The 17,995-nt window shown below is 37.8% G+C and overlaps 1 protein-coding gene across 1 annotated transcript; it reads right to left on the reverse strand.

Moving 5' to 3' along the window:
* Nucleotides 1–1,051: 1,051 nt before the first annotated feature.
* LOC139117057 (armadillo repeat-containing protein 8-like) lies at nucleotides 1,052–17,888 on the reverse strand. Its single transcript, XM_070679892.1, has 20 exons — nucleotides 17,760–17,888; nucleotides 16,190–16,266; nucleotides 15,664–15,735; nucleotides 15,312–15,454; nucleotides 14,123–14,220; nucleotides 13,457–13,549; nucleotides 12,821–12,901; nucleotides 11,801–11,868; nucleotides 11,110–11,220; nucleotides 10,560–10,620; nucleotides 9,923–10,132; nucleotides 9,142–9,237; nucleotides 8,236–8,400; nucleotides 7,151–7,237; nucleotides 6,559–6,651; nucleotides 5,988–6,137; nucleotides 5,254–5,349; nucleotides 4,506–4,601; nucleotides 3,713–3,879; nucleotides 1,052–3,153 (listed from the first exon to the last, which is right to left on the reverse strand). The coding sequence occupies exons 1-20, from the start codon at nucleotides 17,781–17,783 to the stop codon at nucleotides 3,123–3,125; spliced, it is 2,019 nt and encodes a 672-aa protein (XP_070535993.1). The 5' UTR covers nucleotides 17,784–17,888; the 3' UTR covers nucleotides 1,052–3,122.
* Nucleotides 17,889–17,995: the final 107 nt, after the last annotated feature.

Raw genomic sequence — 17,995 nt, forward strand, 5'->3', positions numbered from 1 at the left:
ACATTGTTTATTGACAAATATGAACACAAATACAACTCTATTGGTTCTTTATTGTATTTGGAAATAATCATACGTAATAAATAAACACACACCCACAAACAAACAAACTAAACAAGGAGCCAGAGTTCGCCATGGTCATTCATTACATGCCTTGGTGTGAGTGCAAATCAGTGCATTGATTTGAATAGGAACATAGGGAGTTAGTGGGCCATGTGAACAATGTACTGACCGGTTTCCATAGTTATCTGGTCTGGTGAAGCCCTTCGACGTTCAACATCATGTAAAATATCCATGCGCACACTGGTATTTTGAATTTCGTTAAAATCTGTTTGATGCTGGTCGATAATGGTAAAATTGTTTGAGAATGCCCTGCATGTAACTAAATTTCATACAGCGTTAACTGTGAAGAGGCATGTAATAAAAATATTATTGCCTGAATACATGGGTTTGTGTGCCCTCGCAGCAGGAGACAATCTGCCCTCCCGGCATCGGGCAAATTGTCGCCCGCTCTCGGGCACATACACCCATGTATTCAGGCAATAATACATAATATTTACAAGCACATTATTGGAAAAGTAGAATAACAAAAATTTGAACCTAAATTTGCTGTGCGCGGAATAACAACAGTCATTGACAGGCTTGGCAAAGAGTGAAAGAGACAGCATGATTTTTACGATGTAACCCCTTGAACAAATGGAAATACACCTACCGGTATATGAGATTCAGTATGGAGTGACATGAGAACTCAGTAGGTCTACTCTGGATCAAGCTTGAACAACACTCAAGCTCTGAAGTCTTACACCCATTGCTCTCAGGGTTCAATGACCTAAAATTTACAAATATTTGAAATTCGTATGACTTCAATGCTGTGGAATCTCAATGAAGGCCAAACATCATTCATTGACATTGTAACACAGAACAGCAGACATCAGTTCCGGTGGTCACATTTGAATAGTTTCAGAATCTTTCACTGAAATCTTCTTTTTCACATCCTAAAGTACACCTTAGCATTTGAGGGTAGAGGACAAAGATTTATTCACACTACTCATACCATTTGGAACAAACGTTTTATTTACAGTTCAGGGTATAAAAAAAGCATAATAGTTATTCATTCCCAGCACTACATATTGACTGTCACTTTCAGTGCAGACTTAGCATACAGAACTTTTCCTGAACAACTGTCTTCTTTGAACCATACTGTGACCCATGTTGCAACTCAAATGGCACAGCTACCAACTAGCATTGCGTACTAGTCTTTCCATAACTGTACATGGCTACAGACTACAGAAACTCTACCAGTTCCTTTTCCATCCAAGGTTGGTTACCTGGTATATTCGAAGGATATCGATACATGAGTTCTGCGTTCTTTTCATGCATGACCACACAAGTTCATGGCAAGAATTATACCATGGTAGAATACATTGAACTAGTCACTGTACATGACAGCTGTTGAAAAGTCATTAAACTTGGAAATTCTATGAAATCAACATCATTTGAGCTTCAGCAAGACATTGTGTACCTCATACAATCTTGACTTTTTGACAATGTATACCTCTAAAGCTAGTGTACTTCTGTACTCAACAGATTCTCAAATCTAGCCATGAAGAGTATTGACTGCAGGTGCACAGCTGCCTTCAAAAATAGACAAAATTTTCATATTTTACCAAAAAAAAACTGTATCAAGAAATCTAAAACTGCATGTTTGAATACTATATGGAAGGGTATTGCAGCTAATCAATATATATAATATATCTGATGAGTCAGTCATGTATTCTTTGCCAAGTGTAACCCTTCCACCCCCACTGCCAAGTACACAGGTCTGCTCACCCTATTGAAAACAATTGAGGGCGAACCATAATCTGGCAGAGAGAGGGTTGAAACAGTTTAGAGCAGATTTTGAGGAGAAATATAAAACTGAAAAAGGCAAAAAAAACCCTGGACACACAACTTTGGACGGAGTCCAATATCAAATCCCTGTATTTGTCTAGTGGAAAATTTCCAGTTTGAAATGGAAAACCAAACATTACTTTTGCAGAAGACACAAAAAGACACTGAAGAAAAGGTCTATATACAGGTCTATAATTAAGCTATTTACATGATTGCTAAGTATTGTGGTATTTCTATGCACAGATCTTCCCATGGTGTATCAAATACGATATTCCTTTTTTCTGTTATATTCCGCATGCAAGTCCAAATTAACCAAGGGAAAACCCACAAACCAGCATCAATATGTTTGCGGTCAGTGTAACATTGATTCTGAGACAGGTAAATTGTACCATCAAATGATGGCGAATTAAACTAACAAAGGAAGTGCTGACAGGTTTCCAATGCGCAGTAAGCACTACGGTGGGTATTTCAGAAAGTATGTACATGCAACCCTGGTGCTAATAACAAAAGCATTGTCGATTTGACTCGTCAAACATTACACCAGCATTTCCTATCATCTAGCCCTATCAAAGACTGCATGTACAAAGAAGACTGGATATTTGTGCTTTAACTGCGATTGTACAAAGCTTGAAACACTCTTGACAGGTATCGCTTCAATGTCTCGCCCATTTCGACAGACTGACTGTGAGGGCGCTGTCTACCAGTTTCAGGCAAAAATGTTCCTCAGATAGCTGTCATGAAAAATGTATTCCGTGAATAACTTTTAACTTTTCAAAAGAAATTATATAACATAGAAAGTATGTAAACACAGATTGCCTGTGAATTACTTTCAAATAGTGCCATCCTGTATAAGTGGTAATTCACAACTTCCTCTGCACAAATTTCTTCAAAAAATTTTCCATCATTGCACCTCTGTTATAGAGGGCACTCTCTTTTGTGGCTTTTTTGACACAGTGATGTGAGGGCGCTGTCATCTGATACTGCTTCAACTGTTAGTTGGTTGTTTCTCTATTTGGGTTTAGAGAGATTTTCTTCAGCCGTGAACCAAACAACTACTGATCACATCTTCAGTGGGTATCTTCAGATGGAATTCAATGTACTTGTGCACACATGACTTTACATACAAAGGATAGGGAAAGGTTTATCAAGAACTCCGCCGTCATTGACCGCAAACGTCGCATTCCCTGGACACACAGTGTCCACTAAGTCCAATAAAGGTACATATCCCGTTCTAGTCAGGTGAACTGTTGCAGCGCTGTCTTCACCCTGCACAGAGAGTAAAAGTAGGAAGCCCACCATTCAACATCAAGTTTTGAATCCACTTTTTTGGACTTGAACAAAATGTGTCCACTGTACCGTGCTGATATGGAGCTGAGCTTTCATTTGACTAGTTGATACGTAGCTGAAGGTGCATCTGCACTCCAAATATCATTATTGAAGATTGCTTTTGCCTTCTGTTAAAGTTAAGGTGGAATGCACCTTGGAGACAGATCTTCAGACTCAAACTTTTACAAAACCCTTTTTTGGTTTACCACTTGTGGGGATTCATTATGCAGCTCATGGCATAAATGAAGTTTTAGCCCGTTTATTTTTGTGAATATCGAAAATGTAAAAATACTTCAGGGATGGCAGCCATTTTGAATTTCAAGTTATGATAAATATCGTACAATTTGTTTCTTTAGTACCAAATTTTGCAAGGTGACCCCTGATTTTTATCCTTGACTTTGTAAGAGAATGTTTAAAGTTTCATTAAGGAAAATTTGAGCAATAGTTTAAGTCTTTCAATTTCGAGGTGTGAACTACCTTAATGCAACATTTCACTTACTTGTCGAAAAGAACTGTATCACTTGAACTCAAAAGCTGCTGCAGGAGTTTTTGTACGCCCATTTCCCGGAGTTTGGCTTGTCTTTCAAGAGCGCCCTCTTCCTCATTCCAGACCAGATTAGAAATGCAGTAGGTAGCCGCTATCTGAAGCTTCACATTCGCATGGATCTAGAAAGGAAATTTTGAAATACTAATTACAAATACCGTGTCTGTCTTTGGTGTCAATCTTCAGATCTGATTCAAAAACAGAAAACTTGTCTTTGCCACAACAAACATTCTAACACTGGAAACAAAATTTTAGAGTACTTATAAATGCTTCTCAGAGGCCTGGCTTTTAAGCAATCTGGCTCAAGTTTCCTGGAGATACATACAGGTAATGCTTTGACTCACAAAGGTCAGGGACAATTTTACACAAGCGATATTTACAGCCATGTAATGTCTATGGAAAGTTCGTATTGAAGTACTCTACACTCAGTGATACAGACAGGGGACAAATTACATACAACTATTCTACATGAGTTCACTGTCGATCAATTCCCCACCTCCTGCATTAAACTCATCAAAAGTGTGCTCCACAACAGTGTTGTGCAAAGAGTGATGGAAAAAGATTGTGAAGGATATGTATATGTCATACAGGCCTGCATGAAATTGTAAGTTTTTTCAAAGATGTAGCTTTCTTATTGGTATGGCAGACAGTCCTGCACAAAGGACAGATAGTTTAGCATGACATGAAAGAAATTGATTTTACAAAAGGTATAATGACAGAGGTCAGAAACCAAATGTAAACCACTCACCATGTAATTGGTGATTTTCTTCAGGACGTCATCATTATTCATAATGTACTCCTTGGCAGTGGATCCGTCAGCAATATTTGCCAAGATACACAGCGTCTGCAACAAGAGCAAGCAACAAGAAATTAGGCAGGAAAAATCAGAAACTATCAAAAGCAGAATATTGAATGCCCCAGCAAGGTCTGAGAGTTCAATGTACCTTTTCATATTAAATTATTTGTTTTGTGGCGATTCAAAATTCCACAAGGTAGATAAGGTATTGATTAAAAACATACACACAAGAATTTAACACACAATCAACCAGCCTTTATTTGACAGTATTCTTGTACAACATGAATATTCCTGTAAATATGCTTCTAGTGGGTACTGATTTATGTCACGGCATGGTTCAATGGTTCATGGTCCCTCTATGTGATAGAGGGACCGTGAATGGTTGTAATATGATGGCTGTAAAGAAGCATTTTGTCGCATTGTAAAAAGTAATGGCTTGGGTTTGTGACAGAACATGGCCTATGATGGAAAGTTGTGTGAGAAAAGTTCGTATTTTTTCCCCCCGAAAAACAACAAAAGAAAAAACGAAAAAAACATCCGCACCTACAGATGCAAAACTAAGAATTTTCCAATTTTGACGCAATCTGTGTTCATCACCAGGTTAGGATTATTGAAAGCAGTAGGCTCAGTAATATGTACAGCCCTGGAGCTATTGCCAATCATTTTTAATGATATGCACAATGAGTACCCCCTAACTTACCTGTTCTTTGACCTCTGTGGCATGCTCCCCCTCCAGTATGAGAACCACTGCTTGCATGATGTCACTGCCATGGAGGGTCATCACATGATCAATATGCTGAGGAGAGAAACAATTGGCGCAACAAACAATTACACACTTTAGCAAACACCATTACCCCTGAATCAGATAGTGTGTTCCTACTTGGTTTGACTCAAAGAGACAAAATTTATGAAAGGAAGATAAAAATGTCAACATAAACTTGATAAATGAAGCTCAGAGAGGTCACTTCATACACGATGCTCAAATGAATCTAAAATTTTTCAATGTTACACTGAATTAAAAAGTGCAAGGTTGGCAGATCTCCCCGTGAATATCATTACAATGCACTGCTTAAATTTTTTTTTGGAAAAAGGTTGTAAATGACACTCTTTTCTTCTTTGACACTCTTTTCAGACTCATGGTAACCAATCCAAATAGTACGAACATGCAGCTGTGCTTCTGAAATGTGAGTTTATTTGAACTTCTACTGTCAGATAGTGGAGGACAACTATGTTCATGGGTATGCACAATCCCTAGAGTTGAGAATACCCTCTTTCACCTGTTCACCCTAATTTCCCATAAACAGATCAACACTCACCATTGATAATGGACCAAACCATGGTGGTAGTGAAAGGGTTAATAATACTATGTTTTATACACACTAATCAACCACTTCAGAGAGTTACATTAAAATATTACCGTACCATGTTACATACTGGTTTTGTGGAAAGCAGGTTTCTGAGCAAGCCCAATGTCTTCATCAGGACATCCACACTTGGATCTGAGAGCAGTCTGAACATCTGCTGTGTTCCCAGATTTGACAAAATGCTACTTTTGATCTTCTCGTCTGCTTGAAACGCCATGTTCTGAACAAAAATATAACCCACTAGAATTAACAATGACAACTGGGCTCTGCTTGAGATTGTTTTTAAAAGGGCACTTCGTCATCTTATCATAAATAGCCACTGAAAAGTAGACACTTCATTTCAAATGATTTCTATAAATCTTATATGTAGAAATCAGTGAATCAGTATTTGAGCAACATTCGACGTATTTGTAGCTAACAAGGAATTTATACATCATGAGATATCTTAACCCTTTGAATCTGGCTCAGAAAAAAATGTCTGTATGATGTCATAGGTCACCAGGAGGTCAGGGTGCAAAGGGTTAAGAAAAGCAATGTGAAGGCTTTTCTTGCAGCTTTGAATTAGTTTGGGGAGCGTGAAGTGTTTGTGAGTCAGTATCAAACAACTGATTTTGAAGAAACGGAGCTATCTTTACACATACCATGAGAGCCCATATTCCATTCAGTCTGAGGGCAGCATTCTCTCGCCTCGTCAAGTCACAGAGTAACTCAATGGCTCCAGATTCCAGGATTGGCTGAAGGGAGAGGATAACACAGAACCGATGAACTGGATGTCTGTATAGACATTTATGTAGATAGCACAACTTGGACCTTGTTTTCAAAACACCATCATGGCTGGGTAACTCCAAGTATTTAGTTCTTATAGGTTGCTTGTAAGGCAATCAGACTGAACACTGTACAACAATGCATTCAAATACAGGACTTGATCATTTGACAGTATGCAGCTCATTGCTTGACATTCTGCCGATTCAAATGGTTTCTGGAAAATGTCGTCTGGACAATACCAGCTTCTGAATGACACTGGCTGACGAAATTACACACAACGCGTACAAACAAATTCTCAAGGTACATCACTTCACTGATATCTTTTTTACAGTTTGACTTGAGGAGAAAATCATAGACAAAGTGGTTTTATTAGAAGCAAATGGTGCCAAATCTAGTAACAGCTGAGCATGTTGTGATCAAAATCCCAACATTACAGTATTGGAACAGACTAAGGAAATGTGTGCCTACCTCTTTACTGGGAGAAAACTCAAGCAGCAGATTACAAAGTGTGGACGATGCAACTGTCAGTAGGTCATCTGATGCATTGTGTAAAAGCTGACAAAAAAAGACGTTCACATCCTGTGTTATTATCAAGATACCAAGGTAGAGATAAAAGCTGATAGTACTATAATTCACACATTTCTCAAAACATGGATGATGGACAGAGACATGTAATTTCCACAAAATGAAAACTGTACACAGTTTGTTTTATTGGTATTGAGATTTCTACTGCGCAGTGCCTGTCAATTCATGTTATGTAAAAAGAGAATACGTCTACATGTATAAGAGGTAAGGCATAATACTGTACTCTGACTTAACAATCTTACAAATCTACATAATCCTAGGGGGTCCAGCTTCGAAACACTATGGGAGGGGCCCCCTGAGGAACTTCATTTGTTATCATATCAAAGATTGAGTTCAGTGACTCTTCAGGTGTGCCTTTATGCAAATACAAACTTTCATTTCAAGACACATTATTACAAGAATACTGCCCCCTCCGCTTTGCATTGGGCTATGCGTTGTGCCAATGCACAGTCCCTTTGGTGGAGGGACTGTGGCCAATGTCTTCATGCATAATTTGCTGTATCTTCATGATAACCTTGTTATTATGCATCTTACATTCGTAACTGGGCATCAAATTGTCTGAGTAGTGACCGTTTACGTGCAATGTCAACAATTTTTATTCCGATTTACAGCACAAGTGTGGAACGCTGTCTTTGACATGCTTCCGGATAGCCTGTGTACTACAAGTACAAAGCACGAGACATATTCTGGCACTTGTCCGATGGGTCTCTTGAAATTGTTCAAAAGTGAACACGCAAATGCAGCTGAAGTGGGTGGGGTGCCTGTAAACAGTAAATGTTACAGAACAGGCATTCTATATGACTTTTTTAGTGCCAGCAAAATTCTATTGTTCTCAATGGTACATGTATAATAATGTTATACCACTCTACTGTCAGATTAAGATAATGTTATGTACTTGGTATAATACCCTACTGTCGGTACATGAGTGTGTTGGAAATACAGAAACTTTGACAGCCAGCGAAACCTACCTTCATCAAAGGTTTCCAGACAGCATGATCTTGGAAACTAGTTCGGAGTTGCTGAACGGATCTGGACAGACTGTGGAGACACTTGACAGCTGCCATCCGTACATGCATACTGGAATCTGACAGGCCTGTTACAACATGATCCATTAAATTCTCAGTCTCAATTATCTGTTGAGAGATGGAAGTAGGGATTGTGTTGGAAAAGATGAAGCCCTCTGTATTATTATTATTTCTACAATTCTTTTCTGATTGACCACTTGTGGGGGCTCATTTTAAAGCTCTCAGAGAAGAAAAACGTTCACCATCTTAGTTTTTTCAAAAATCGAAAATTTATTTTTTCCCCATAGAGTTAACACACAGATGGTGGCCATTTTGAATTTCAAACCTCGCAAGATGTTGGATAATTTGTTTTGCTAGTTCCAAACTTTGCACGGTGACCCCCAATTTTTATTGTTGATTTGGGTACGAGAATGATTGAAACTTTCATTCAGGAGAGTTTGAGCAAAAGTTTGTCTTTTACTTCAGAGGCACATACTACCTTAATGTACATGGCTGTCTGAATGTAAGAAATGCAATAAATGCGTGTTGAGTGAAGAATGCTTGAGAAATGAGAATTTCGTATATAACAAACCACAAGTTTTGCCTTCTTCTGCAACACTCATACTCTATTAAATAAATTCATGCATGGTAAAAATGATGAGAATATTTATTTGTTGTTGGCTTGGTGGGTGGGGGTAAAGTTTCCACCTTAGTTCATCATTTAAAAATTTATATTTGAATAGACGATAGTGGATGTGAAACCTATTATGCACTCATACATGGATTTTACATGAATTGAAAATTATACAATTGATATCATCAAGGTTACACATTCTCAGTGTGAAAGAAATATAAGTTACAGATTCATACCCTTTTCCTGATGTCTTCGTCATTTGCTCCTAATGATGCATATGCTTTGAATGCTGCTTGTTTTAACTGGCTGCTGTATTTCAGATCTTCACCAATCTGTCAAAGTTATATACACTGATTATTTAAGGAATAGTCTTTTACAATGATCAGCTACATAAAAGCACCAGTAGTTGTAACTTTGATGATTTTTTACAGTATTTTTGTTTTTGATGTCAACTACAGTTTCTTGTTCTACTCCCCAAAGTATGATGATATACCCAGTATTCAGCTTGTCAACTCAGCCTGTACATGTGTAAACTGCATTATCACTGCCGACAGGTGAATTGTGGTACAGACTAGAATTCAAATGTGAATATGACAGTGCATTTTACAAGTAGAGATGCTGTTTTAACAAGCTAAATAGTGGGTGTTCCTACATTTGTGGAGTAGAACAAGAACTTGCAGTTGACATAAAAAAGTGGAAAATTAATCAAAGGTTACTGCAACTGGCCCTTTCATAAATGTTTGATAATTAAACATTATTATTTGGTAGTTCTGATCGACATCTGTCTTTTCATCAGTCTTTATGAAACAATGAATAATTTGTGTGGTCACTTTACATACCAGCAGGAATCAAAAACAACTGAATTTCCCAAAATAATCTATTTACCCCTTATTCTTGTCAACAGGTCCACAATTACCATCGGTAACAATGTGTTTGGGCCAAACCATTGGAGTGAAGGGGTGAGAAAAAGTGGTGGGATGACATTATTCCATAATAAATAAAATCAGTGTAACAAACCTTTCTCATATCCGCCACTGAGTTGGAATTGTTGGTTGTAGAATGCCAGCGGAGATAATGGGCAAGTGTTTTGACAAGATGATCAGATATACTGGCCATTCTTTGTAACTCTGTGTCAACTTCAATGAGGTACGCCAGTGTCTCAGCGCCCTCTATCCTCTCAGAGACCTTCTTTGTTTTCTTGCACATTCTCACCAGCGTTGGCAGTGCCTGGAGAAACAAAGAAATTTCATCAACATTGTTTTCTAATGATATTCTCATTTTAGGAAGGTACTGTGACACAGTCCCTTGTGGGTGGAGGGACTGTGATTGGAATAATACTGTTAGCTGAAATATTCATTACCGTAGTGTTCAGTGAGTTCCTTTGAATATGAAAGTGACGGAATATCAATCTTGAAAAGTTGGGTTATGAAATAATGACAGGTTTTTCCTGAGGTAAAATTTTGCAAGGTTGAATACATACTGTAACAGATCAGATACAAAAGAAACGAGGCAAGTATGAACCTCTAGGTATCATGAAATTCTTTAACTCTAATAATTTGAAGACATTTCATCTGATACACTGGAATTGTTAAAATTCTGAGATTAAAGACAGAAGTGAGATTATACTAGATAGACCACTTCAAAAATGACATACCTTCATAACAATGCTAGTCTCTTTAGGCTGGATGGCTCCAGCACGACAGAGAAACGTCAAACTGTGTGAGATGAGATCAAAATAACAATATTTATGAACAAAGAAATGTGACATTATCACTTGTTTGTTTACAAAACTTGCAGCATAAGCTACATTTGCAGAGAAAAGCGCTCAAAGAAAGGAGTTTGTGAGATCAGCTGGTTTTGCATGTCATATGAAATTAATGCGATAATATTCCGTAATCAAATTTGGTACAAGGTTACACAGGCTGAAAGGCTTCAATTGTTCACATAAAGTGTTCTTGATGTCATTCAGAGAGCCTTTGTCCACAAATTGCCAATATTTACTGAATCACAAATGTTTAAACCTTTGACATTGATTCCAAACAATAAAAGGCACACCTGTCAAACTACAAAATCAGCAAAATTCTTTTTTGCAAACCTTTGACACCAAGAAACATATCTTTGAAATTTTTTCATGCACCAATATGACTAGTCTAAGACAACATAGTTATGGTTATGTGACCATCGATTCACCAATTATTACTCACCATTTGGCAGCAGTCAGTTGCATGGTGTCACTTTGCTCACGCCCACAGAGTCTTATCAATGTATCTAGAATGTTACCTCCATCAAAACTGGCTGAAAACACATGAAGGGAACTCAGTGCAATCACTGAACAAGACTTTATTCTATTTTGAATAAGGCTAGAATGAGCCTGGAGGACAGATACTTGGACTCTAAAATTTTTCTGTTCTGCAGTTTGTGGTGACTTTAGTACGAGAATGGTTGAAAGTTCATTGAGGAAAGTGCGAACAAAAGTTTAAGTCTTTCGGTTTGGAGGTGCAAAAAGATTACTATTTCAGTTTTGAGGTGCATACTACCTTAACTATGTACCATATATTGCCTTTGCTGGGACTAACATGTTCATTTTGCAGTTGGGTTTAATTTATGGTTCCTGGAACTTAGTGACTCTGAAATAACTTTGGACTTACCAGTATAAGCTGCCTCTACATTCACTACGAGACTATGGCAGTGGTTTTCATTGGTTAAATAAAGCTTGACAGATACAATTGGAAATAGATACTGCAATTCATAGATTAACCAGTGGTGAAAAAAATGTAGAAAAAGTAAGCTACTGCTACAACACTTCCAACCACAAGATTGAGACGAAATTCACAATTGAATTCTAGGAAGAAAATGAGGTTTTATTTGACTGATGCACGGGTACTTACCATTGACACGGCGTAGGCAACTTTTTCATTCTGATAACAGATAACTGCAAAACACTGCAAGGTTGGTAACTGGACCTTCAAAATGTAAATAAATAGAGCAAGAAGAAAATCATGCAAATATCAACAATAACGAACGATTAACATCTATGATGTAATATAAGACAATCAACCAAGACTCATATAACTAAAAAATATTGCATATTTAGGCAACAGGAATTTGAATCGACATATAACATGGGGCTTTACAAATATATGACGTTTCAAAGAAATTAGGTTCAAACACAATAAAAATGTCTTGCTTTAAAGACTGTGATTTAATGCGTGTGCTTTTACACACTCTTGAAGCACATAGTGGACACCATGCTAGTCTAGTTCATTCTGTAAACAGTAATTTTAGAAACTTTTTGAAGGTCAAATATGGTGGGTGCACATCATAGTTATAAATATTCATATCAATTAGAGACTTTATGGAAAAGTAAAGTCACTTTTCTTGGCAAAGCAGTGCTGGAATTCTGTGAACAGTAGCTTAAAGGGACAAAGTCGGCCATTTTTCATGAATTTTGTTTGATACAAGATACTACTCATATTGTTTGACATGTTGAAAGATACTGAATGAATGGGTGACCATGCATATATTCGACCCTAGTTTTAGACACGATCAATGAAACCATCGCGAAAATGAATTAATGGTCATGACCATTAATTCATTTTCGCGATGGTTTCATTTATCGTGTCTAAAACCGGGGTCGAATATATGCATGGTCACCCATTCATTCAGTATCTTTCAACATGTCAAACAATATAAGTAGTATCTCGCATCAAACAAAATTCATGAAAAATGGCCGACTTTGTCCCTTTAAGGTGCTGCTGTAGAAACCAGCGGCAGCGACATGTCAGAGTCTATGAATGAAGAAGACTTGTGTACTCTATAATTCAATGTAATATGCAAAGTGTAGGGAAAGAGTCAGAAGATCTGTACAGGAATGTCTCTGACATCTCATCCAAATCTTATCCACAGTTGAATTACCTGGGCACAGTTTGACGTGAGCAGCGGTGCAAGAGCTTGTATGATTCCATGGTTGCAGAGAATGTCCTGTTGTTCAGTGTTCTGGCAAAGAGAAGAAAAAAAAAACAGGAATGACGTTAGCTTCAAATAACCATTCTCATTGACAGAGCATATCTGACTCAGCTGAGCTTTTGGGTCAGCCATTGATTTCTTTATCAAAATCATGAATGTGTTTTGGATCACGCCATGATCTTGCAGTGTAACTTTTATCAAGACTTAGTCAAATCCTGTACTTGTCAGACAAGCAATGAAAGCTCATTATTTGTCGTAGAGCAATCTGGCATAAAATTTGTTGGAAAGCCTTCCATCAAATCATATATTGATGAAATACAGATGAACTAATCAACACAATAAGTCTATGAAAAAGCCTTCATATTTAAAGGAGATTGTACATTTGCTAGTTTTCTTTTAACAAAATCCAAATTTTTCAATCTGGATAATTTTAATGATGTGCTTTTTGCCCAAAACATATTTTTGGCATATCAGCTTTACTTATCAGTTTGCCTCTCAAGTTGAGCTTCAAATCATGACATTGAACCTGAGGTGAGTGATACATTTCATGAAACATATCACACAGCACAGTGTAGCATAACCTACCTTGCAGCATTTGGCGATGATATTAGTAATGCATTCCTGTGTACACAGAGATACTGGCAAAATCTGAATCAACAGAGGAACCACACTTCCATCCTGAAAATAAAAAACATCATGAGATAATTTTTTCATTGAGTACAAATGCCTACCTATCTACCACCTTCTGTTTTTCCCTGTTACTGTGTTTGAAAATGTGCCCTTGTAATAGCACCAATTGCTCCCATCTGTCTCAACACACTCAATGTTTTCTACATCTACAAATTCCCTGGCATTGCCAAAACCATTAAATAATAGTAACAATGTACTACCACCCTGCCCAGAATGGACACAAGCAAAATTTGCACAACATAATGTACTCAGCTTTGCCTTGTACATTATGTTGCGCTAACTTTCCTTTCATCCATTATGGTTTGGGATGGAGAACACAATTGTGTAGCAATGTGTTTGATTTCATTTCATACTTGGACAGGCATGACAATGACATTTTCACACAGCAGTATTACATTCCAAAGCATTTGTTCATTGCTTCTAAAAGATTCCGGACAAGCAAAGTTCACTGCAGGATACCCCAAACCATCCTACTGCACACGCTACCATCACAAAATGCTGGTTGAGCTTCTACAAAGAGATGCAAAGTGACAGCGATTCACACACTTCAGTAGTACTCACGTTGTACAGATAGTCTGCTGGGGTAATGTCACTGCTGAACAGGGTTCTAAGACATCGTAGAGACGCCTCAACGTACTTGATATCTGAATGGCCAAGTCCTGCATGAAAGAATTTACATTTATGAAATTGAAAGAATGTCATCCATCTACACTTTCCACAAGGAGAGCTGAAAGACTATTGCATCATCTGCTTTGTGCAGTTTGTGGTTATCATTGAACAATGCTGAGAAATGACAACTACATTACATTAGCAGTTTTTTTCTGAAGGAAACTTTGAACAAGGTAAAACTTTATCATGTCATTGTAAGTGACATAGTCCCTACTTAGTTAATGAATTTAGAAACCATTGACTGAAATGATGGTCATATTTGATTGTATCACAAACAAATTGATCTGCATATGCATGACATATTGAAAGAAATCGATCCAGGCATCTCTGAGAAATTTGCGTGAATGGACGCACAGATGGATGCAGAGACACACACATGGACACAACCACATCTGTAAGTCTCCCCCCCCCCCCGGGGACTTTACGAACAACTGTTAATAAGATCTAAGTGACAGTTGAAATTTGACTGCCTCTGCCTCAGTTTCTTTCAACTGGGTAAAATTTACTTATTTCGAAATTCTGAACTTTATATTTCTTTTTTCTTGTCTTCAAAAGAATGAAATGCTTGTGAAAAAATGACAAGTTTTGAAGATTTTACTTGAGCACAAAATTTCTTCGCCAAGGATATATTTACCCGCAGTAATGCTTTCTTTACATGTAAAGGGCAAGTAGTTGTAACTTTGATGATTTGCTCTGCTATGTCAACTACAGTTCTTGTTCTACTCCTCAAACCATGTTGAAACACTTACTATTTAGCTTGTCTACAAGCTGCTTCAATGTAACTAATAGTAACCACACTTTTGATGATAGGTAAATTATCTTTGATATGTATTGGATCGCTTCAGAACACATTGTTGGGTACCTCAAGGGGTAGGGAGAGAGAGATTGAATGTTTATTGGTCACTATGATATGAGCAGTCCTACTTATTGCTATTATCAAATGAGAATGAATTCTATTCATGTTTGTATACAGATAATTTACGATAGACTACACAGTGGCTTCTAAACCCTTAACTTTTCACGGTGTCAATCACGTCAGTTGTATAATTTGTTGAATTTACAGAAACACAAGTCAATGTACCTTTGAGTAGTATAGGGACTGCATTGGCATTGAGAAGGCTTCTGATATTGTCATCTGTGCCTTTGGCAAGACTTCCAAGAACAACAGCCGATTCAAGGAGCAGTTCTGGACTGCTGGAGAAATCCGCTTGAATCTGTAATAACCTGACGAACAGAAAAAAAGTGACAATGTTTGTTATAACATGAGTGAGATGTCATCTTTTGAAAGGATAACAAAAACATGGCTCCTGAATTGTGTACGTACATGCCCAGTACTGTTATTGTGTTCTCTCGGCTTTGAAAGCTTGGTGAAAACATAAATAAAATCCAACTCAAAGTAATGGTAACCAACACATGCTCTTTACTGCACTTACTTTGGTATCGCTCCACATATGACCATATTGGTTTTCTGTCGATTGCTCCCAATAACGACATTCTTCATTTGTCTGAAAAGAAAGGTAAGAAAAATAAAAGGGTTTGCTATGTAGCTGTTTCAATACAATGTTTGATCTCAACCTAATCACTTTTATTGATGAAGGGAGACCTCTAGACAGGGAAATGGAAGTACAATGGCTAAAGGCTGTCTGTTCATATCATCAGACACAACTTATATGTCAGAGACAGTCAATCTCTATAATATCTGGTGATCCCCACACAGTAAAACATTGTGCATCATACATGCACACCAGGGTAAAACCCTGTAATCTGGGGCGAAGTTAGGAGGTCCTGATTTCAATGTTTTTAGCTGCTGTAGGATCACTATTTTACGACAACTGAACGTGAAGCTGTAGAGTACTGTAAATTATCTGAACGGTGAGAATGGATGTGTAAGTGAATGAGAGAAGGAATGAATGAATGCATTGTACCGGTATAAATGAATGAATGAATCAATTTGGTTACCTTAATGCTAGAAGTAGCTGCTGTGGGTCTCCACTACTCAAGCTATCAACACACATCTGATTAGGGCTGCTTTCCTCCTGCAATAGTAGAACATTATCATTTTAATTCTGGGAATTACTCACTGCTCTACCAATGAGATTTTCATTCTTCGCACTACCATGTTCATCCCCATAAGAGCCCAGGGTCCGGAGTATCATATTCTTAGATTGTGCGGTGGGCATTTACCCGTCACCCCACCCCTAACATGTTAAAATTTTGATCATTTTTTAAATGACTCACTGGTTTCATTATCAGCGAAAAGAAGGTAGAAAAAGTGCCAAATACGCAAGGGCAACCAAATATGAAAACAGAACAGCTGATGCAACCAAAGTACAATATGGAATATACGTTAGTTAGTTATTCAATATTTTATTATAGTGACACAGTTTCACATACCTAAATACATACATAGAATTAAATCCTTTAGAATACGAGACTCACACACACACACACACACATGTAGAAATCACACTCCATTCCCAAAACACTGGAAAACTGCAGTGGGTGCTTGCCTGAACGTTACCTCAATTTGAAACATGTTCATGAATTTTCTGAAGATGCACCACAATTTATAGACGTATTACAGTAAATGATGAAATTAATGTTCAAGTTTATCTTTTTTTAAGGGGGGTCCTAGCTTTCTTATAGTAATGGTCATATATTTAATTACATCTGAAAATTAATAAAATACCATCAATATTTAGCGTTATTTGTGAGAGAGAGTGCAAAACCTCTGTAGGAAGTTTACATTGATGGAAGTTCTAGCTGAGTTGTGGTGCGTTTTATTGATCCACTAAATTATTTGTCAGTAATTTGCATGAAGGTAGCAAAAAGTGTGCTACCGCCAAATAAAATGATTTGTTGGGTACCCTTTGGCCTAAATTTGAAGTTGTTGAAAATAAAATATAATTTCGACATCAGCAACTAATAAAACTGTAACGACGTAGCTCGCAGTTCTCCTAAACTTCCATGCGAACAGACCTGTCTCTAATCGCAAAGGTGTCAGTTGAAGTTATGATTCATTATGAATCAGCCATGTTTTGTGCATCGTGTATTCTGTATGTCACTGATTCCTTCACAATTCCATGGTCAATATTTTGGAACACAAAATCAAAAATTGTATGAAAACAGTCATTTCTCGGGAACAATAGGAGGCCGCCCAAATACAATGGACATGCATATTACGTCTGCGGTATGTGACCCTGGGCGGAGGTCAGAAACGTCCTGAGCTGAATTATGATAGAGGTTTACCTCCATGGGTGAATCGGCCACGGCAGCACCTAGCTTTGCATGGCAGGGCTGTGTGTTACCGGCGTTATACGGCCTCCCACCACATGGGAGGCCTATAACGCCGGTAACACACAGCCCTGCCATGCAGAGCTAGGCAGCACCTACCGTGCCGGGCACACCGTACGCACACGCGTTTCGGAAGGTAACCTGTGTATTAAGTTCCTTCTACGTAGAAAATTACGTTAATAGCATTGCATTTGCGTCTCCTTAAAGCTATTAGCAGTATCATAAGGTAACCTACCCCTAGTATCATCGATTCAAACATCTTGGGTGAACCCTCCAGAAACGTACTCTCGTAAAATCGACAATGAAGCAGAGTACTCCGTAGGAATATACACACAGCGTCAATCAATGACTTTGGAGCGCTCAGCTGACGATAAGGATGGCGACACCATTCGTGAAACATGAATTCGCTGATGAATTATCGTGCTTAAAACTAGATAAAAGTTAAATTGATATAAAAGCTGATAAATTTAA

The sequence above is a fragment of the Ptychodera flava genome, chromosome 18, assembly GCF_041260155.1.
Source record: "Ptychodera flava strain L36383 chromosome 18, AS_Pfla_20210202, whole genome shotgun sequence".
NCBI lineage: Eukaryota > Metazoa > Hemichordata > Enteropneusta > Ptychoderidae > Ptychodera > Ptychodera flava.